This window comes from Chiloscyllium plagiosum, chromosome 33 (assembly GCF_004010195.1).
Source record: "Chiloscyllium plagiosum isolate BGI_BamShark_2017 chromosome 33, ASM401019v2, whole genome shotgun sequence".
In the NCBI taxonomy this organism is placed as follows: domain Eukaryota; kingdom Metazoa; phylum Chordata; class Chondrichthyes; order Orectolobiformes; family Hemiscylliidae; genus Chiloscyllium; species Chiloscyllium plagiosum.
Genome location: NC_057742.1, coordinates 32,407,809 through 32,431,804, shown reverse-complemented (window position 1 = coordinate 32,431,804; position 23,996 = coordinate 32,407,809). Strand labels below are relative to the sequence as shown.

General features: G+C 39.3%; 1 protein-coding gene across 3 annotated transcripts in view; it reads right to left on the bottom strand.

The window, feature by feature from the left end:
• Positions 1 to 23,996, bottom strand: part of plekhm1 (pleckstrin homology domain containing, family M (with RUN domain) member 1) — a 56,366-nt gene that overhangs the window by 19,947 nt on the left and 12,423 nt on the right. For all 3 annotated transcript variants that reach the window (XM_043675264.1, XM_043675266.1, XM_043675265.1), the window contains exons 2-7: positions 18,401 to 18,474; positions 16,461 to 16,699; positions 9,289 to 9,936; positions 4,464 to 4,980; positions 2,768 to 2,993; positions 447 to 1,367 (exon numbers count right to left, since the gene is read on the bottom strand). In XM_043675264.1, coding sequence (XP_043531199.1) covers positions 447 to 1,367; positions 2,768 to 2,993; positions 4,464 to 4,980; positions 9,289 to 9,936; positions 16,461 to 16,699; positions 18,401 to 18,454 — 2,605 coding nt within the window. In that variant the 5' untranslated portion in view covers positions 18,455 to 18,474. The remainder of the gene's footprint in view (positions 1 to 446; positions 1,368 to 2,767; positions 2,994 to 4,463; positions 4,981 to 9,288; positions 9,937 to 16,460; positions 16,700 to 18,400; positions 18,475 to 23,996) is intronic.

Here is a 23,996-nt window from a genome sequence, read left to right as displayed (position 1 = left end):
TTCCAACGCACAGACTATAGATTACTAAATGACTCAATACTACATGGACTGCATTAATGAAATGAGTAACTACACTGTTGTTTCACAGTTTTCTAATCCAGTTTCATTTAATAGCATGAGCATCTGTTCATACTGACAGGACTCACCACAAAATGAGTTTAAATAATCTCATTCTTCTGCAGAGTAGCGGTAATTTCACAGCAAGAATAAGTGAGATTGAATACAATTGCCCCTGATTACCAATGCTGTGGAGAACTGGATGGAAACAGACCAAATCAGTTTCTGTGAGACCCTTTAAATTAGTGAACAGAAGAGATTTTATATTCAGTCAGATTGCTTTGATTGAAACCTGGGCCCTGGAGGTAAAAGGAGTGTCTAAACCTTGTCAGCCACCCAGACCCTTTTTGGTCTAAATCTAAATTCTCAAGAGGTCAACAATATCATACCTGCACATTGAAACTCTTGTGCGTCCAACCCTTTCTCCACAGGAACAACAGTTAAACACTGCAGCAGATTGATGTGCTCATCCAAGCCAAGCTCCCTAAGTCTTCGCTCATTCTTCTCAACGGTCACATTTGCTGCCAAGGCATCTTCTTCCGCTTCCAAAAAAGATGAAAGAACTGCACGAATTAGTTCCCGCCATGATTTTGCCTCAGCTGCACTTTCTGCTCGAAGCCTCAAAGTGATTTTTGATGTGATTAATTTAAAGTAAGCCGGGCTACCAAGTGCAGTATCAGGTATAATGTCTCTAAAGGTCTCAATTCTGTAGCTGTTGCATAGAATTTTCTGTTGGCCCTGAAACTGAAAACATTTCAGTGTTTCCAATGACAAAGAAAAAATATATGGTGTCCACGATTTTTCTGTTAATTGATAAAGTACAGATTCCTTAATTGCATCCAATTGAGGCTCAGCCTGAGAACTCCAGTTAAACACTTGCTGGAAGCCATTTTCTTTCTCATTGTTTGACTGTTCAGCAGATTGAATACATGGGCTAGACACATGTGATTTCTCACTCACTGAATTCTCTGTATACATTGCTTCTTGTTTTGGAGTTTGATGAGGCCGGCACTTTACTAAAGCTTCCCGAATCCGGTCAATCCAGTCATCAGCTTCATCTTGGGACGGTGCGCGCAGATACAATCTTTTGCCAGCAAAAACCAACTCAAACCTCCCATCTGTGTGGGCAGGTCCAACTGATTCACATCTTAATAAAGAGCAGTTGTCATAGCAATTGCGGTCATCATCATTTTGGTACAGTCGGAACTCAAATGGTGACAACTCACAATAATACTCCTTCCAAATGCCAACGTGGCCTCGCCTCTCTAGGTTACCCAGTTTCAGAAGTCCTCGAAATGGATTTGAAATGCCTGTTTGAAGACAATAATTCCACATAATCAAGAGTAAAGCCAAATACTGCCATGTTGCCAAATCTATTAATAAACATCCTGCAGCATTATGGGACTACATTTGGCATCAGAATAATAGATTTCAAATTCTCTGATGGCCTTTTGGATAAATTTATTACATGATGTGATAACATGATTCACATTCAAATGGAGGCACACAGCTGAGGTGTTATAGAGCTGCTGACACTTAAAGAATCAGCTTTAAGACAGCATGAATCAGTTCTAGATCTGTGATGGCGTTCTTGTCTGAATCAGGAAGCTATAGGTTCAAGTCCCATTCCAGAGTCTCAAGTGCATAACTTAGGCTGACACATCAGTGTAGTATTTATGGACAGCTGCCCTGTCAGACTGCCTACTAGATGAGTTGTAAAATCAAGCCCTTATCCACCTGAAAGACTTCACATCACTATTCAAGAAGCAGCAGGGCAACTTTCCCAGATACCCCATGTTTCAACCACAGCAGTTTACTTACAACTTTTCAGATTATGTGCTGGATTCAATTGTTTAGACAGTCTTGTAAACAAAAGTTGTGTTCCTGCAATCGGCAGTGGACTTTCACAACAAAGAATTGAAATTACCTGGCTAGTGCACAAAACATTTGTCAGACTGGTCACCAAGCACCTTCTCTTACCTTTCTGACTGAAATGGAAAACCCTTAAAACAAAGCAATTCAGCCAGCCAACTGTTTATGTTAAATACATCAAAGAACAGTTTTAACAATATTTCTATTGCTCACTATTTTATGAAACAAGCATGTACACTTTCAAGTTATTATGGGGTCAGATTTCACTGTCAGGATAGCTGGTACTTCAGGTTACAAGCTTGTTTTCTTGTTCTGTCCAGCATATCTCTCCTAATTGCTCTTGCACAAGTATGAGTACATCAGCGAACAAGCATCAATGGGCTTTGCCCTTATGTTTGGATGTAGCGTAACCAACCTTCTGAACTTCCAATCAAAAATTATCGTGCTGACTAAAATGCTTATCATTGATACAAGAATTTTCCTATTTGACTGCCTTGCTAAACACCATCACAATGGCACAACTGGAAACTAGGAGACATGCAGAAAAATGTTCCATGATTATTTGATCAGATATTATGTTTATTTAACAGTTCAAGTCACCATGGTCTCTAACCATAATCTAATATCTGCTGGCTAATACCAAGAGAAATTTATGTTGTATCTCTTTTGGAGCTCCCTGCTTTCATAACAAAACCTCTACCATTTAGTAGAATTTCAAATCATAACATATGCAAAATGGTAACCAGTAGCTATATATGCAAAAAAAAAGTAGTGATTGGATTAGGAAGTGATTATAAAAGTGTCATATCCTGCAATATCTAGCAGCAAACCAGCTTACCTGCCTTTCGGCGATGAGTCACTTTAAAAGATGAATCCCCCTGACCGTGTTTACGCTGAGAGAAATTGGATGCTGAGTGTCCGTGTGTGTTCAGCTGGAAGCTACTTTCATTCATAGGTCTTGAGCTTACTGAACATTCAGATGAACTTCCCCTTGTGCTTTTTGAAAGCACTTCTCTCGGAGATGGTTTGCAAATGTCATCGTCTGATATCCAGCTATTTTGTTTCTGAAACCAGAAGGTTCATGTTTACAATGAATCAAGTGACACGTATGTAGCACAAGTCCAGCAGTTATTTCAACATTAGATACTGGAAATGGCACCATATTGAAAGTTTTAAAATGTATTAAAATTAAGTGCAAAGTTCCAATCACAAACCCATTGATGCAGTTGATTAAAAAATACATTTAAAAAAAGCATTGAAACAAAGTTAACAAAAACAATGTTGCAAATTTGAGAAACAAAGATGTTTTCAAAGAAATAAATAAGCTTCCCTATTTGTGCAGCTTCATCAAGCTTAAATATGACTCTAAGTACAAACTTGAGCATACAGTCATTGAGATGTACAACATGGAAACAGACTCTACGGTCCAACTTGTCCATGCAGACCAGATATCCTAACCTGATCAAGTCCTATCTGCCAACACTTAGTTGTTAAGTACTTGAGCATCTTCAACATTGAATCTTATCCAAGTATAAAGATCTGCCCTCACCACCTCGAATCCAATAGAAGTATTTGATAAGAATTTACTTGTAAATTTCTGATTCATAGAAGCCAGAAAAAAAGAGAATTGTGAAGAAATACAAACATAAATTACAATTTATGTTCATTCAATATCTCATTCAAGGACCAATGTATTTGATGCAAGAAAGTGCTTATAAACAGTTTGGTTCTTTACATTTACAGTCCCGCAGCCGAACGTTTTTAGGAAACTCTTAAAGAAAAAATATCAGAAGAGGAGATTTGCTAAATTTGGTGAAAATATCAATGACATGAAGGATTCTCTGGCTACTGGTTCAAATGGAGCAACGTAATGCCCCAGAATTCATTCAAAAGGAGACTGACAATTTGGATTGAAGAATTAATTTTAAAAAATCAATGTGATCTAGACCCATTTCAAGTGTGGCATAATGCTAACTAAACACTGTTTTAAGACAGGGAATAGAGAAAGTTACAAGATTTAAACAGAAATTAACAGGAAAAAATCTTTAGTATTTTAAGTACAGAGCAGATTAATTTGATGACAATTTCTGCACCTCTTCATTCCCATGTACACATCCACTGTTATCAGAAAAAAGCTGATGTATCTCAAGTTGTTGTAGGAGCCTGCTCAATTAATGCCTCCTCTGGTGCAGTATAAGCACAGGGAAGAGATGAAAGACCCTCTCCCAATTTTATTTGTATTGCTGTCATTTCACTCTCTCTGCTCCAAATGAGAATTGCTCACAACCAACTCCTAATACCCACAGTCTCTATATGGGGCTTTGATTTTCCAAAAGGGATAAATACATCTGTTGTACTACTGATGTGTGTTACAGCAACACCATTAGTCGAACTGCATAACTGGAATACTGCAAAGCAATCAATAAGAGAAGTTAGTGAAGGAGTTAGTAAAATTATTTTCTCTCAAAGCAGGATATATTTGTTGCGAAATTTGGCACAGGCCAAATTGAAGCATTCAACAACAAAAAACTCACATGATTGTCTCCTGGTTCAGTCAACTGACTGCTGAGTGTGCTCAATATTTTCACTTTATCCGTGCCACAAGTTATTTCTCCCACAACAGAAACCTGCTCTGCCACTTCTGTGTTATTTTGGTTGCTTTTTACTTCCTGTTCTTGACATGCTACAGATTGTGAATGTCTTGTAAAGTTCACATGGGACAATTCTTTAGCATGACCAGTGTTTAGCACCTCATCAGCAAGTGGAGCGGTGATCTTGGTATCACTTTCATTCACAGATACTGGACACTGCAAAGTTGAAACGTGAATACAGCGTGGTGGTGAGGATTCAACTTGTGAATGGCTTGCTGTTGCCTTTGGGTTAGTCTCCCCATTGCATGAATGCAAGTTTACCACTTGTTCATCTGACAGAGCATTAGTTAAAATAATCTCTTCTGAAGGCTTTGAAGGCAACTCCAACTGTGGCACAGAAATATCAAAATTGTGCTCTAAGGAAACTGGTGTTTGGTCTCCTCTGAGTTCATCTGGCACCCTTTAAATAAACAGAATAATTATCAGCAAGCTAGTTAGCAAGAAACCAAAAAGACGCATACAAACAGATCAAAGCAAACCTGAGAAATCTCTGGTTATCAGCTAAAGACATGAAATGCTGAATGTTCGTCAGTAATTAATGCTTTTACTGAGTACAAAGCAAAATTAAGAAAAATAAACAAAAGGAGAGAACAGAATGAAAGAACTCAAAAGGACAATAGCTCCTAAAATTATTTCAGGTACCGTAACATATAATAGCACTTGGATAGTGAGGAGATTAGAGACTTCTAAAAAGTCTTCCAGAAAACGTTATATTTTATCAACCTATTGGAATGTTTTTGAGCAAGTTACTGAGAGGGACTGGCAAGCAAACTTCAGTAGGGATTTAAAATGTAGAGAGGCCGAACTTTGTTATTAATTTCAAAGTGGTTCAGTCTGGGTTACTATGGAGTGTAAACACAACAGTATTAGGTAAGGATGCAAACATACTTTTTGAAAGTACATGCTTAAATTATTTGAATTATATCAATTGACCATTTAGAAATTAACAGGCATTTACTAAACTAAAACACTGAAATTTCTTTCAGCTCTGTAGTTTAAATTCTATTCACTAAAAGGTCACAAAGAGCAATGGGTAGCAAAGTCTCACACAACATCCTCAAACGTTACTAACACATTTTCAAAGGAAGTGTCATTTTTGTGCAGCATTTCTCTGATGTTTTAGCATTGATGGCAATATATTAAAAACAGGCCTACACTTAAAATCAACCATTCAATTGTTTTCTAGTTTACATCCCTAGTATTAGGACAATCACAAATCTTTTTCCATACATGCTGCCAGACTTGGGATTTTCTGTTTCCAATTCACCATTTGCAGTATTACAGTTTTATTACCAGTGTCACAATTTTGCTCTTTGCATTTTTTGTGAATGATTTCAAAGAATGCATTTGACTAACTGACCACAGATTTACAGATGAGGGAGATCTCTTGACATTTGGACCTTACACAAAAAAAATAGATTAAAAATAGCTCTGCATCTGATGAGGAAATGGATTCATGATGGTCAAATGATCCTAACTTAATATTACATACCAGAGTAGAACTCTGGCCAACTATGTGCAAACCATGTAGGATTGTGAATTTAAGCTTGTTAAATCAGTAGAATAGAGTGCGATTCACACAAAAAAAAATGCACAAGGATATAAAATATACAAAAGACAAACAGATATAAAACAAAACCCACTGTCCTTGTACCGTGGTAGGTCTCATCTGGAATAATGATGGACCTCTTATAATGGGAGGTCGCAGATCAAACAAAGCCTTAAACTGTAGCCTGTAGACCGATTTAGTTGAATTTAAAGCACCTTTGTCAACTGGATGGCTTTACTGGTATTTTGCAAACTAGCTTCAAAATACTGAAGTTATTAAAAATAGGTCCATATGGATTGGTTACAAGTTAAATAAATCAGAAAGGACTAGAAAACCTGTATACCCATTACCCAAGTCTGAAATTAAAACAAATGTTAGTTCAAGGGGTGTGAAAGGGCATAATTTCAAAGATTCATTGACTTTTACAACAAGCTGCCATGAAAGTGAGTTCTATTTGGGTGCATATTTCATAAAAGAGCTGGACAGATTCCTAACTGTATCTGACATCACAACAAAACATAGATGGAGTACATATCGTAATGTGGTGTGTTTCCTGGCAGTCATTATCCAGAATTTACTCAATCACCCACAGGATTCAAACAGGTCAAAGAGGAACATATTCAGCTAGTCTTCACCAATCTGGTACTTTTGTAATGTATAACATGTCTCGTCAGGAACTAGTGTTACAAGTTTTCTAGCTTTTGCCCATAGCTCACCCACCATCTTCATTTCTGATGCTCTTTGCAGCAAACAGATTTTAGTTGCAATAATTTCTAAATTGCAAACAGCTGTCGTAAAGAAACAAATTCCCATTTAAGATGTGGCATTTTGCCTTGGTTACAATATTTTTAAAACAATTTTCTCCCCTGAAGGCACTATCTCCATTTCGACTGTTTTACTAGATTTCAATAGCATTCTGGCATCTTGGCTAGTAGCTTGTTTGCAGCTTCTCACCTCTGTATTGGAAAGTAATGGGTTTGAGCTCCATATTACACTTCAAGCTCCTAATCTAGGCGTAATATCTAGTATAGTCTTGACCAATTGAGGCACTACTGAAGATACTTGTCTTTTGGTTCTCCCTTCGGTTCTTTTGAAAAGCAATCCCTAAAATTAATACATGCATAAACAATGATCTGGTCAGCATCACACTTCTGCTTGTGGGGCCTTGCTATGTACAAACTGGCAACCGAAATTCTTAAATTATGATGATAGTCACTACACTCCAAAATACTTTTCGTTGGTGCAGAAGACCTCTGGGGTGTCCTATGGTGATGAAAAACACAATATATGTAAGATATTGCATTTGTAAGATGCCACTATGTTAATATGCAATGGTAATTAGATCACTTATTTTTACAGTTGATCATTGCATGGCCTTTTTTTAAAATTGATCATTCATAGGATGTGATTATTGCTGTCTGGGCAAGGATTTCTTGTTGATCCCTAATGGCCCTTGAGAAGATGATGCGCAGCTTCCTTCTTGAACTGCTGCAGTCAATGTGGTGCAGGTACACCCTTAGTGTTGTCACCGTTTCTGTGGCCTGAACATTATTTGTCCCTTATATCCAAACCGGACAGTAGCCGGGGTATGGATTATCCTTGCACTCCTTTTTTTAAAAAGAAATGTGTAACATTTACAAGTCTTTAATCCTCAGGGATCATCTCTATTTGAGGAGAATGGAAGATTTTGGCCACAACTCCATTAGTTCCACTCTTACTTCCCTCAATATTCTCATCTGTCCTAGTAACTACTCAATTTAAGTACTGGCAACTTTTCTAATACCCCTTTGTCAATTTCAATCCAGCGTCTCAACAAGCTCATCTTTCACAAGACTTTGGTAGCATTTTCTTCTTTAGCAAAGACAGACACAAAATGTACATTTCATATGTCCATCACACCACTTTCTTTGATGTATAAATCCCCCTTTTGGTATTTAATCTGTTCCACTCTTTTTATTTTTGTTTAACTACTTATATATCTATGGATGACTTTTGGATTCCCTTTTAATTAGCTGTCAGTCTCTTCACAAATTCTCTTTGCTGCATATTTCTTTCCTTACTTCCCATCTATTCATTTAAAGAAAATCAAGGCATTCTGTTACCTTTTATAGGTATTTTTGATCAACCTGTTCAGACATGTTATGACACAGCTCTGGAACAGGTGGGATGCGAAACTTTTGGCCCAGAGGTAGGGACTATAATTCAAATTTCCCCATCTCCGACATGGTATTCAAACCTATATCCTCAGAACATTAACTGGGGTTCTGGATTACTCATTCAAAGACGTTACCATTATACCAAGACCTCCCCACTTGCTTCCTCTCAAATTTTTATATCCATCTGGTTCTCATTTCTAAGCTACTCCGAACTTCTTTTCAGCTCAGACTACTTACTGAACACAAATAACTGCTTCTCTCATGTGAGAGAACTCTTCTGTCTGAATGAATCTCCACAATGTCCAACATCACTCCTGTCATATACAATAGCAGTTTTATTTCCTCTCACCTACACTTCTTTTGCATAAATCCTCATTTATTTGCATACAAACAAATCTCCAGACGCCCTGTCACTTCTCACAGAACAAATCTAAAATTAAAGTTTAAAAAAAAAGTATTCTTCTTCAGAAAATAAAATTATAACTTCAAGGATGAGATGTTATATGTTCGGAATATCAGATTTCTCAGGGAATATGCTACGTAATGGTCGTGTTTATGCCCCCATTCATTATTTTGCAAAGTTATACAGAATGTTTTCTTTAAGTTTAAAAGGCATAGTGCTCAAACTGACAGCATTAGATAGGAAACAGTTACAGAAAGAGGCAGTCACATGATATATTTTAAGCGCCATCGCTGGAAATCTGATGTCCAGCTGTCTGATGAAATCTGCAAACTAATGTTACCAGCACAATCTTATAACATCAACCTCATCTCAGAATTATAGTTCTTTAACAGAAACCCATATTGACTTCATAAAATTGTTTCAAAGATTGTGGGAGAATCTATCAAAACAAAATGTGAAAATTACAGATCACAGTCAAAAACAATTTCTTAAAATGCAAGGAGTCCTGAAAGACAAATATGTTAATGTTCTTTGTTTCATAAATGAAATTCAATGGCATACATTAAAGCACAGAGGGAAACAAGTAAAATTAACACTCACTCTTGTAGAGATTTGTTGGAGCTTTCTGCACTTGCAATACCCTTGTCTGTATCACATGACCACAACTCTTCTGTGGCTTGATCAGGGCTCTTCATTCCATTTGACTGAAGGAGACTATCAGAGCTCAGGCTGGATGATAGTTGGGATGATCCTGTTGTTTCCAAACTTAGATTAGACGATGTAAGTTTTAGTTTTCCTGAGATGTGACTGCTGTGTGCAGTCGTGGAACCAGAATGAATTACATCAACGATATCAGAACCAGAGGACTGAGAAACTGAATCCCAAGATCCTCTCCTTCTGCCTTCAGAAAAGTCAGGCAATGAGTGTTCCAGTAACTCTGATGCCGGACATAAACCTGCCAGTGCCAGGGGAGTCGTAGTCCATTCATTTAGCACAGCTGATTTATAAGACAGTGCAAATGAAAGAGATGATAGACCTTGCAGATAGCTCAATAAAACTTCGCTGTCCTCTGAATCAAGCAGTAAGGCCACAGGGTGATAGAAGTCACACAAGTTGTCCTTTTCACGGAATAGAGATACTAGATAACATTCCATCAGGCCATCATTCAGTGCAAGCCTGACCCATGCTCGGCATCGTCCAATGTCAGTGTTAATAAAGTTCAAATGCTCCAGTTCGGTCACAACATTTCTGAAAGATTTTTAAACAAATCGAGAATCAGTACTCAATATATTTTTTAGACAATTGTGTAGAATCAAGCAATTTGAAATGTATTCCAACATGAATAAGTGCAATACTCAGATAGTTCATAAAAACTACTTTTAAAACCCAACTGTTCCACTGTATGCTTTAATCTGGTTTCATTGATAGCAACACCTCTTTGCATTCCAATCAATGAGCCACGAATTGCAATTAACCACAGGCAACAAAGCACCCTGATCCACCATAGGCAATGTCACAAGTGAACCCAATACTCACTCCTCTAGTTTCAAACTGAAAACACCTTTTCAGCTTATTGACAGTACATGTGCAGAACATGAATAGTAAAACCAAATGTGCACCATCTTGCATTCAATAATAATGCTCTCAGAACTAACGATAACCATAGAACCAAGCCACGTGTATCTTAAGCATTTTTGCCAATTTCGACTTTCAGGTCAGAATGAGGGGCTCGACTCTGCTGAAGAGAGGTTTGTCTTTTGAGTTGATATTCAGCAGCTCAGGCTTATACTCTGTAGAGTTTAGAAGAATAAGAGGAGATCTAATTGAGATATACAAGATACTAAAGGAGTTTGATTAAGTAGGCGTAGAGAAGAGGTTTCCTCTTGTCAATGAGAGATCATAATGTTAGAATAAGGAGTTTCAGATTTAAAATAGAGATGAGACGAATTTTCTTCTCTCAAAGGGTTGTGAACCTGTGGAATTCACTCCTCTGGAGTGGTTGATCGGACAATAAGTAAATTTAAGGTGAAGATAGTCAGATTTTTTTTATTAATAATGGGTTGAACAATTCTGGAAAGCACGTGGCAAAGCAGCGTTGAAGCTAGGAAGAGATCAGCTGTGATCATATTGAAGAACAGAGTTGGCTCGAGGGGCTGAACTGCCTACTCCTGCTCCTAATTCTCATTGTAATTACAATGTAATAGGACTTCATAAAATATACAGCACAGAAACAGGCCATTCAGATTAAACAATCTATTTATGCTTGACTCAAGCTTTCTTTCATCTTTCCTCATCAAATCTACTATCGTAATCATCGATTCCCTCCTTGCTCAATGCCTGCCCTCCTTCCTCTTCAATGCATCCATTCACTTCAACTACTCTCTGTGGTAGCGGGTTGCACATTCTTTCTAAGTCTGTGGGGGAAGAAATGTCTTTTGTATTCCTTATTGCACAACTTGTGGACTATCTTAAAATTGTTTCTCATGCCAAATGTTTACACACAGCAATCGTGTGCAAAGATTGAGAATAGCAAATTACTACTTCTTTTGGTATTGAGGTTTAATGTGTAGATACAGCATCCTGAACTGCCTCAACTCTAAAGCATATAAATTAGGTTAAATTATCCAGTGCTCAAACTAAAATAATAGAGGAAAAACAAAATCAAATATACAGCACAGTAACACACAAACATATGAATTAAGATTAGGAGCAAGCCATTTGGATCTCAAGCTAGCTCCAAATTCCTTCTAAATCCATCCTGTCAAGCCCTCTCAAGATTGTGTTTCAACCAAGTAATCTTGTAATCTGCCAAACTCCAACAGTTACAAGCCTGTATTCTTCTTATCATTACCTGCCGCTTTTAGGTATTAGCCTAGTAGATCTTCTCTAAACTACTTCCAATGCAGTTACATCCTTCATTGAACAAGTCCAATGCCGTAAACAATATTCCAGAGTTCTTTATGACTGAAGCATAACTAACTTATTTTTGCATTGAACTGACTTCATAAGAAACAATAACATTTTTTTAGTTTTCCCAATTACTTGCTTTACTTGCATACTAATTTTCTGCAATTCATGCATGAGACCCAGATCCCTCTATCTCAGTTCTTCAATACCTCACCAATTAGATCACGTTTTTTGTTCTTCTTGCCAAAAATATGCAAATTCACATTTTCTTACATTACCTTTCATTTGTCAGACTTTTTCCAATTCACCTAACCTATCCATATCCACTTGTAGCTTCTTTATGTCCCTTTTACAACTTAATTTTTTAACACTAAACAAGATAGGAGAGAAAGCTTTATAGCTGTCAGTGAAGCAATATTGCACTCAGTGAACAGTACTTCTGAACAATATTTCTCACCCTAACCATTATTCACACCAGTGCAAAACGGTATTTGATGGGTACGTCAATATGGTAACTGCATTGGACATTTCAGCCAAGCCTGATCCTCTCCTCACTCTATTTCACACATGGGCATTTCATCATTACGACACATCTGGATAGCAGTAACAGGATAGGTCAGAGTCAGCATGGATTTATGAAGGGGAAATCATGCTTAACTAGTCTTCTGGAATTTTTTGAGGATGTAACTCTGAAGATGAACATGGGAGATCCAGTGGATGTAGTGTACCTGAACTTTCAGAAAGCCTTTGATAAAGTCCCAGATAGGAGGTTAGTGAGCAAAATTAGGGGCAAAGTACTGACCTGGATTGAAAATTGGTTGCCTGACAGGAAACAAAGAGTAGTGATAAACGGCTCCCTTTTGGAATGGCAGGCGGTGACCAGTGGGGTACCACAGGGATCAGTGCTGGTACTGCAGCTTTTTACAATATATATATTAATGATATATAAGATGGTATTAATAGTAACATTAGCAAATTTGCTGATGATACAAAGCTGGGTTTTGGCAGAGTGAAATGTGAGGAGGATGTTAGGAGATTACAGCGTAACCTGGACAGGTTAGGTGAGTGGACAGATGCATGGCAGATGCTGTTTAATGTGGATAAATGTATAGTTATCCACTTTGGTGGCAAGAACAGGAAGGCAGATTACTACCTAAATGGAGTCAAGTTAGGTAAAGGGGTAGTACAAAGAGATCTGGGTGCTCTTGTACACTACTCAATGAAGGCAAGCATGCAGGTACAGCAGGTAGTGAAGAAAGCTAATAGCATGCTGGCCTTTATAACAAGAGGGATTGAGTAGAGAAGCAAAGAGATTCTTCTGCAGCTGTACAGGGCCCTGGTGAGACCGCACCTGGAATAGTGTGTGCAGTTCTGGTCTCCAAATTTGAGGAAAGACATTCTGGCTATTGAGGAAGTGCAGCGTAGGTTCACGATGTCAATTCCTGGAATGGCGGGACTATCTTATGTTGAAAGATTGGAGCGACTGGGCTTGTATAGCCTTGGGTTTAGAAGACTGAGAGGGAATCTGATTGAGACGTATAAGATTATTAAAAGGATTGGACACTCTGGAGGCATAAAACATGTTTCTGCTGATGGGTGAGTCCCGAACCAGAGGACACAGCTTAAAAATAAGGGATAAACCACTTAGGACAGAGATGAGGAGAAACTTCTTCACCCAGAGAATGGTGGCTGTGTGCCCCAGTAGGCAGTGGAGGCCCAGTCTCTGGATTTGTTTAAGAAAGAGTTGGATAGAGCTCTCAAGGATAGTGGAATCAAGGGTTATGGAGATAAGGCACGAACAGGATACTGATTGAGGATGATCAGCCATGATCATAATGAATGGTGGTGCAGGCTCGAAGGGCAGAATGGCCTACTTCCGCACCTATTCTCTCTATTGTCTATCAGCAGGAGCCACTGGCTAATAATCTGTAACTACAAACTTGGTTAGCCTACTAGACCAGGATAACCATAGTATCCCAGTCAAATATGAGTTCACCAAACTCAGCTCAAACCAGGAAATGACTCTGGGGTGTACTAGTCTGCATAATTTACTGATGGTGACAGGCTTTAGGACAAGCGAATGATAATTTTAGCCACTAAGCTTCAAAGAACTAAATATTTGTTAGGATTCTGAAGACTTGTGACTAGAACATAGAAGTTTATAAACTTTATTCAGCAAATAGATGCGCAGGTTTTATGTTACAAATATTTGTTATCAGCAAACAAATGGCATAAGTTGGATGCGGAAGAGAGATGAAAGGGCATGTAAATTATAAGACCACAAGACATAGGAGCGGAAGTAAGGCCATTCGGCCCATCGAGTCCACTCCGCCATTCAATCATGGCTGATGGGCATTTCAACTCCACTTACCCGCATTCTCCCCGTAGTCCTTTATTCCTTGTGCTGAAACTTTATTGCTGGAACAGCACAGGTCAGGCAGCATCTAGGGAACAGAAGATTCGACGTTTCGGGCACATGCCCTTCTTCAGGAACCAACCCAATCACCCTGTAGCACAGCATTTCAACTCCCCCTCCCACTCCACCGAGGATATGCAGGTCATTGGACTCATCCACCGCCAAACCACAACAACGCGACGGTCGGAGGAGGAGCGTCTTATCTTCCGACTGGGAACCCTCCAACCACAGGGGATGAACTTGGACTTCACCAGTTTCTTCATCCCCCCTCCCCCCACCTTGTCTCAGCCGAATCCCTCCATTCCTGAAGAAGGGCATGTGCCCGAAACGTCGAATCTTCTGTTCCCTAGATGCTGCCTGACCTGCTGTGCTGTTCCAGCAATAAAGTTTCAGCTTTGATCTCCAGCGTCTGCAGACCTCACTTTCTCCTCCTTTATTCCTTGTGACATCAAGAATTTATGGAAGGGTGTTTATAACAATTCCCAAGTACTATATATCTAACTGCCACATTCATGTCAGAATGAAGAGTCTATGGATTTCAAATGGAATTCCAGTCATAATAATCTGACTCTCCCGCTAGTGAATCTGTCACTACACAAAGTGCATGAATGGGCTTAAACACATGTGTTTGTGATGGAAGTAAGTGGGGATAAGATTTGGCAAGTGCAAACAAGAATTCAAAAATAGCTAATAAAAGGAGCATTAATACATATGCAGTTCTTACAAGGCATATGTTTAAGCAGATGAACAAAAATTATTAGAAGGCAGTTTGTTTCGCTTACTGATGGCAATTTGCAGTGAGAAATCCCCACAAACTGGCATCAAATACCTTGGAAAATAATTGGGTTGAAAGCACTGATTGGTAAATACATAATTTTTCTAACAGTGCAAAAATCAAATCACTAAGTACGTGAACAATTTTTAATAAACAAAACGTTAAAGAGTCAACTTCTACATGGCTAATATTTCTGAGGAGTTTACTTCCAAACCACGCATCCTGCTCGGCACATCAAATGAGACTCTCAACAGAATCCAAAAACTAATGGAGAGAAGCGATGCCACCTGAATAATCATTGGTGGTTTCTCTATTTTTATTAAGGAAGATGTCCCACCTCCCCAACACACCCAAGGAAGGAAATGATATGCTGTTAGAGCACGTTTGGTATGCTTTCTTTTATCGGTCAGAGTATTGAGTACAGGAGTTGGGAGGTCATGTTGCCACTGTACAGGACATTGGTTAGGCCACTGTTGGAATACTGCGTGCAATTCTGGTCTCCTTCCTATTGGAAAGATGTTGTGAAACTTGAAAGGGCTCAGAAAAGATTTACAAGGATGCTGCCAGGGTTGGAGGATTTGAGCTATAAGGGCTGTTTTCCCTGGAGCGTCGGAGGCTGAGGGGTGACCTTACAGAGGTTTACAAAATTATGAAGGGCAAGGATTAGGTAAATAGGCAAAGTCTTTTCCCTGGGGTGGGGGAGTCCAGAACTAGAGGGCATAGGTTTAGGGTGAGAGGGGAAAGATATAAAAGAGACCGAAGGGGCAACGTTTTCACACAGAGGAAGGAAGTGGTGAAGGCTGGTACAATTGCATCATTTAAGAGGCATTTGGATGGGTATACGAATAGGAAAGTTTTGGAGTGATATGGGCCAGGTGCTAGCAGGTGGAACTAGATTGGATTGGGATATCTGGTCGGCATGGACGGGTTGGACCGAAGGGTCTGTTCCCATGCTGTACATCTCTATGACTCTATGTCATGCTGATACTCCCGAAATCTTTATCGAGGTCTTGGTGCAGCGAGATGGTACTCAGTCAGCATTTATATGGGCTTGTTTGCCTGAACGTCTTCTCACTTTCTCAGGAAAGCCAAGACGATGATGAAGGACTTAAAGATCAGACGTTCATTTTACTTCATATTTGGTCTGGAAGTCAGCCTCTGAAACCTGTCTTCAGGACCACTGCTTATCTTCTTTTTCCTCTGAACTGTCAGTTTCTCACCATCCTCTCAGCCCCCCAAAAATCAAAACTGATCTACATTCTTCATGTCTTAATTGATAGGGAGGAACTGAAGACAATACAGTAACTGTAATTTGTGTGTTTTGGGCTGGTGTTGCAACTGGAGAGATTATACTTCTATTCTGAATTGTTTAAATTTTGATCCCCAAAAAGCTAGGGTGAAACTTTATTTTACAAGTTATTAGGGCCAAATATTCTCAGTTGATTTTACCACAATATTTTATGACTTTTCCATTTGTGTATCTGGCAATACAAACTATAGAAGTAACATTACATAGCTTGTTATCAGAGTAATTCTACAGAATTGATCAGTGTTCTTCGATCAAAAAAAAAAGTACAAATGCAAAAATTCATCACGTAAAATTAACTTCCAAGTTTAGGAAATGCGGTGATATGGTAGGAAATCAATCAATTCTCCAAAATTACACAAACATACCGGTGAGTGACTGTTTTAAGCAGAGTCCAAAAGACTGGCTCTGGAAGAGGTACTCTATTTCGTCCTCGTTTTCCTCCATCTGTTTTGACATACTTTGATTTTAAGCCGTGCACAAACACCGACTCCAAGACAGAGCACAGAACATTTGCATCACTGTCATCACTGGTAACCACATCATCCGAGTTTACGTAACGTTTCTGTAAGCACTTCAGAGAACTTGCCAGTTTTTTCTTTATCCGCTGTGAGGAAAAGTAGATATTTAAGTGTCCACATTTATATTAAATAAATCCCGACTTCACAAAATCATAGACAAACAGAAAAGAAAAAGGCCAATGACTCCTGAGTTTAGGAACTGACATTACTGATTCACATAGCTTATCCACTGACCTGGTACTACAAAAGTGGCCTGAAATGACACTGTACAATAATTTCCACAAAATCAAACCTGCGTCAAAAAGCAATCTACATATGAACGTGAGATTCAGACCTAGAAAACGTACATACTCCTGAGAACTTCCTTATCCTTCAGAACCTCATTCTCCACAATATTTCACCAGTCAATCAGCTTAATTACCATCATGCCCACCTGTAATGACGCTGAACACAATTTGTTTTTCCCTCCCCCATCTGCCTCCTGGACTACTGATCTGGAATGTTTTGCAAATTTGGCATCCTGGTTTACCTTGAACTGAGCTTTCAATATTGCATCAAACTTCAGCATAATGAGCACCTACCTCTAAATTATCATCCACCTGCGCGAATCAGCTGACAACTCCTTGTCCACACTTCAACAGTCCAACACTCATCCAGCTGGACTCTCATTTTCCAGATCTACAAAAATTAACTCACCCAAACTTCTCTTGCTTATATTCAATATCATAACTAGTCATGTGCCTAACATTACTAGGCTTGCTGACCTACACTGGAGGAATTCAGAGGTTGATAATCAATTTAAAGACTTATTTTCATGTTTATATCTAATGATGGTGTCACAATTCTCTCCAACTCTAAAATCTCTGTCTTACAATCTATACAAAATTCAGTTCCTTGTACTCCGGCAATTTATATATTTCCCTCCCCCTTTGCCTAATCACTGCTTACCATGCCTTCAGAATTTTAGACAACAAACTCTACAACTATCTCTCTAAACCTTTTTGCTTGCTAATCTTTAAATCCCTACTAAAACCTACATATTTAAATCATACTTATAGCCATGTCTCCTAATAGCTCATTTTTAGGGTCAATAACATTTTTGTCTGATTAAACCTCTGTGAACCACCTTACAGTCATAGACTCATTTAACATGGAAAGAGACCCTTCAGTCCACACCAACCATGCTCCCAAACTAAACTAGTCCCACCTGCCTCTACTGGGCCCATATCCCTCCAAATCTTGTCTATAGATGAACTTATCCAAATGTCTTTTAGACACCATACCTGCACTACTTTCTCTTCACTTCATTCCACACACAAACAACTCTCTGGGCAAAACAGTTGCACCTCATGTCATTTTAAACATTTCTCCTGCCATCTTAAAAATATGCCCCTAATTTTGAACTCCCACCCTATGGAATGAACCCTTGTCTAGGCCCCTCAAGACTTTATACACCTCAACCTTTTCATCTCAAAGTATACGTCTACCTTAAATAAATGCAAACTGATGTTGTACACTCCAAAACTAGTGATCAATCTGAGGAGTCCTTAACTCCAACAAAATATCACTCCAAATATATTTCATTTATGTAGAAAGTAGGTTTCACTTGTGTCATTCAGGTAAGTTTTGACTTCAATAAATATTCTATGAATGACAACTGTGCGATTTTTTACTGAATGAGACATTTTTACTTCACAAAACTGAACTTTACCAAAGACAATGCAAAAGCAGAAGCAAAACCTCTATTTTTGAGTTGTCAGTTATATTACTGTTATGCTTCCACTCACCTGTTTAACTTCTCTGTCCGCAAATAGGTTTTCTGACGTGTGCGTAGAAATCATTGTGTACACTCACATGACACCTTTAGATGGAAGAATGAAGAAACAGTTAAAGAAAAATATCATAACTAAAATAACAAACAAGCAAAGCTTGACAAATCAGAATTTTCTTTTTTATGTGCTATTGGGATCTGGGCGTCACTGGGAAAGCTAGCATTTATTGCTCATTCCTAAGTGTCCTTGGAACGGAGTGGCTTGCTGGATCACTTCAGCAGTTAAGTGCTGAGGGTCTGGATTCACATATCTGCCAGACTTCAGAAGGATGACAGGGCACTAGTGAACCAGATGGGCTTTTCCTACAATCGACAGTGGTTTCAGGGTTATTGTTGGACTCTTGATTCCAAATTTTTCTTAAATTCAAATTCTAACATTTACCACGGTGGAACTTGAAGTCAGGTTCCCAGAACATTAATAATACCAATAATTAATAATAGTAATAATACCACTAGGCCATTGTCTCCATCCATTGTTTCCCTCAGATGATACAGTAGTGATACTGAGTAATGCCAGCAGCATGGGTTCAATTCCTGCATTGGTTGAGGTTACAATGAAAGTTCTGCTAACTCAACCTTGTTTCACTGGTGACCCTCAGGTTAAATCACCAGTCCTCCCCTTCGCCCCTCCCTCTCTCTGTCGGTCTAATGACAGAGTTGGCCTATAGTTCATTGAAACAATGGTGACTTATAAGAACTGGCAATGGTTGCTATTAAGCCATGTTTTAATTTAAAATTTTTATTGAATTCTAATTTCACTATCTACCACGGTGGGATTTGAACCTGTTTTTCCAGAATTAATGCAGGACCCTGGGTTATTAGTCTAGTGACATTACCATTATGCAGCCGCTTCTGTGAGATACAATGTAAATTAGGCTTTCACAATGAATTTCATCTCAACTCACTATTTACCTTTAGAGGATGAAACGTTAATCGTAACACTGGTTCCAACAGCATAGAGCAGGTGGCCCAAGGCAGAAATAATCAAATAGAGCGTTTCTCTCCAGAACCCCACTTTAGTATTAGATGGCTAAATCAACACTTTACTGGATCAGTTCACAAACAAACTCTACAACTTAAGAAACTTCTTCCCAATTTCAATATTTTCTATTTCAGAAAAAAAAATCACTTTTGGAATGTATCTGGGAAAATTAATAAACAGTAAAATTCATAACTGATCTTGGAGGAACCTGTTTGGAAGAGGTCACAGCACAGAGACAAATAAGTGAATAGTTTTAAGTGCGGCCTTGGGAAGTCTGCAGTAGTGAACAGAGTGGGTTCTTTCTTGATTATATGTTTTACTGAGATATGTCTCTTGATTAAACTTAAAAATATAAGCCATAGTATTAAGATAGCCTGAAGCAGTGTTTTTGTTGAGGAATAAGACGGTGCTATTTTCTGGGTCAGCAGATTGGAAGAAGTAAAAATGGTCCCAAGAGTGATATGCTTTTCTTGTCGGATGTGGGAGATCGGAGAGAGGTTACGTGTTACTGAGGATTATATCTGCAATAAATTTGATTAGTTGCTTGTACTGTCAGATCGAATGGAACAGTTGGAGCAACAGTAACAGGCAATGAGGAATTTACTAGATCAAGGGAGTGCAGGAGTCTTCTGTGGCTATCTCGATTTCAAACAAGTATACTGTTTTGGAAAATGTAGGGGGTGATGGATTCTCAGGGGAACGTAGCATGAACAGCCAAGTTTCTGGTACTGAGGTTGGCTCTAATACAATGAGGGGTTCCAAGAGATCAATTGTGTTAGGGGACTCTCTAGTCCAAGATACAGACAGATGTTTCTGTGGCCAGCAGTGAAAAAGCAGAATGGTGTGTTGCTTCCCTGGTGCCAGGATCAAGGATGTCTCAGAGAGGGTACAGGATGTTCTCAAGGGGGAGAGGGACCAGCAGGTGGTCATTGTCCACATTGGAATCAAAGTCATAGAAAGGAAAAAGGTTGATATTCTGAAGGGAGTTTATAGAGAGTAAGGCAGGAATTTAAAAAGGAGGTCCTCGAAAGTAGCAATATCTTGATTACTCCAGGTGCGACAAGCTAGTGATGGTTGGAAGAAGAGGATAGAGCAGATGAATACATGGCTGAGTAGCTGGTGTGTGGGAGAAGGACTCACGTTTTTGGATCATTGGAATCTCGTCTGGGGTAGACGTGACTTGTACAAGGACAGACTGCATTTGAATTGGAAGTGGACTAATATACTGGCAGAGAGATTTGTTAGAGCTGCTCGGGAGGATTTAAACTAGTAAGGTGGGAGGGTGGGACCCAGATCAATCTGAGACTGGTACAGTTGAGAAAAGAAGTCAAACAGTCAGGGCAAGCAGGTAAAAAGCAGAGAACAAGGTGGGACTGATAAATTAAACTGCATTTATTTCAATGCAAGAGGCCTAACAGAGAAGGCAGATTAACTCAGGTCATGGTTAGGAACATGGGACTGGGATATCATAGCAATTACAGAAACCTGACTCAGGGATGGACAGGACTGGCAGCTTAATGTTCCAGGATATAAATGCTAAAAGAGGCAAGAGAGGAGGGGGAGTGGCATTTTTGATAAGGGATAGTATTACAGCTGTACTGAGGGAGGATATTCCCAGAAATATATCCAGGGAAGTTATGTGGGTGGAACTGAGAAATAAAAAAAGGGATGATCATCTTATTGGGATTATATTATAGACCCCCTAATAGTCAGAGGGAAATTGAGAAACAAATTTGTAAGGAGATCTCAGTTATCTGTAAGAATAATAGAGTGGTTATGGTAGGGGATTTTAACTTTCCAAACATAGACTGGGACTGCCATTGTGTTAATGGTTTAGATGGAGAGGAATTTGTTAAGCATGTACAAGAAAATTTTCTGATTCAGGATTTGGATGTACCTACTAGAGAAGGTGCAAAACTACACTTGGGAAATAAGGCAGGACAGATGACTGAGGTGTCAGTGGGGGAGCACTTTGGGGCCAGCAACCATAATTCTATTAGTTTTTAAATAGTGATGGAAAAAGATAGACCAGATCTAGAAGTTGAAGTTCTAAATTGGAGAAAGGCCAATTTTGATGGTATTAGGCAAGAACTTGCAAAAACTGACTGGGGGCAGATGTTCGCAGGTAAAGGGACAGCTGGAAAATGGGTAGCCTTCAGAAATGAGATAACGAGAGTGCAGAGATGGTATATTCCTGTTAGGGAGAAAGGAAAAGCTGGTAGGTATAGAGAATGCTGGATAACTAAAGAAATTGAGGGTTTAGTTAAGAAAAAAAGGAAGCATATGTCAGGATAGATCAAGTGAAGCCTTAGAAGAGTTATAAAGGCAGTAGGAGTATACTTAAGAGGGAAATCAGGAGGGCAAAAAGGGGACATGGGATAGCTTTGGCAAATAAAGTTAAGGAGAATCCAAAGGGTTTTTAAAAATATATTAAGGACAAAAGGGTAACTAGGAAGAGAATAGGGCCCCTCAAAGATCAGCAAGGCGGCCTTTGTGTGGAGCCGCAGGAGATGAGGCAGATACTAAACGAGTATTTTGTATCAGTCTTCACTGTGGAAAAGGACACGGAAGATATAGAATGTAGGGAAATAGATGGTGACATCTTGAAAAATGTCACCATCTTGAATGTTTGAAGCGCATAAAAGTAGATATCAGATAATCCCCAGGACCTGGTCAGGTGTACCCTAAACTCTGTGGGGAGCTAGAGAAGTGATTGCTGGGCCTCTTGCTGAGATATTTGTATCATCGATAGTTACAGGCAAGGTGATGGAAAACCACAGGTTGGCTAATGTGATACCACTATTTAACAAAGGTGGTAAGGACAAGCCAGGGAACTACAGACCATTGAGCCTGACATCAGTGGTGGCCAACGTGTTGGAGGGAATCCTGAGGGACAGGATGTACATGTATTTGGAAAGGCAAGGACTGATTAGGGATATTCAACATGGCTTTATGTGTGGGGAATTATGTCTCACAAACTTGATTGAGTTTTTTGAAAAAGTTACAAAGAGGATTGATGAGGGCAGAATGGTAGACGTGACTGTAGGGACTTCAGTCAGGCATTTGACAAGGTTCCCCATGGGACACTAGTTAGCAAGGTTAGATCTCATGGAATACAGAGAGAACAGGCTATTTGGATACAGAACTGGCTCAAAGGTAGAAGACAGAGAGTGGTGATGAAGGGTTGTTTTCCAGACTGGACGTCTGCGACCATTGGAGTGCCACAAGGGTCGGTGCTGGGTCCACTACTTTGTGTCATTTATATAAATGATTTGATTGTGAGCTTAAGAGGTATAGTTACTAAGTTTGCAGATGACACCAACATTGGAAGTGTAGTGGACAGTGAAGAAGGTTACCTCAGATTACAATTAGATCTTGATTAGATGAGCTAATGGGCTGAGGAGTGGCAGATGGAGTTTAATTTAGGTAAATACGAGGTGGTGCATTTTGGGAAAGCAAATCTTAGCAGGGCTTATACATTTAATTGTAAGGTCCGAGGGAGTGTTGCTGAACAGAGACCTTGCAGTGCAGGTTCATAGCTCCTTGAAAGAGAGTCACAGGTAGATAGGATAGTGAAGGCAGCGTTTGGTAGGCTTTCCTTTATTGGTCAGAGTATTGAGTACAGGAGTTGGGAAGTCATGTTGTGGCTGTACAGGACATTGGTTAGGCTACTTTTGGAATACTGCATGGAATTCTGGTTTCCTTCCTATCAGAAAGATGTTGTGAAACTTCAAAGGGTTTAGAAAAGATTTACAAGGATGTTGCCAGGGTTGGAGGTTTTGAGTTGTAGGGAAGAGGTTAAATAGACTAGGGCTGTTTGCCCTGGAGCACCAGAGGTTGAGGGGTGACCTTACAAAGGTTTATAAAATAATGAGGGGCACGGATAGAGTAAATAAACAAGGTCTTTTCCCTGGGGGTGGGGGAGGACATAGGTTTAGGGTGAGAGGGGAAAGATATAAAAGAGACCTAAGGGGCAACATTTTAATGCAGAGGGTGACACACGTGTGGAATGGGCTGCCAGAGGAAGTGGTGGAGGCTAGTACAATTGCAACATTTAAAAGGCATCTGGATGGGTATATGAATAGGAAGGGTTGGGAGGGATATGGGCCAGGTAGCACTAGATCAGGTTGGGATATCTGGTCGGCATGGATGAGTTGGGATGAAGGGTTTATTTCTGCTGAACATCTCTATGACTGTTTGAGGAGGAACATTTCACTAACTGAAAGTAGAAACAGTAAATATAAAGCTCCTATAACATGCATGACCATGGAGCTAGGTGGAGACAATAAAGAAATGAAACTAGTGTTGGTACATATGCACATATACCTCCTGCTCTCTCTGTAAAGAATTCAGACTTCTTAAGCTACACTGACACTATTCAGCAACAATGCAAAAATCTTTCTTATTCAATTGCAAGGCAGTATAGCAAGATTTCTGCATCACGTATCACAAAGCAGGTCATCAGCCTGAAATGTTCATGTTTTTTTTCTCTCAATCAACCTCAGTGTTTCCAGTATTTTTTATTTCCATAATGGGTTAGCTTACATTTTTACCTCTGTCAGTTGACTCC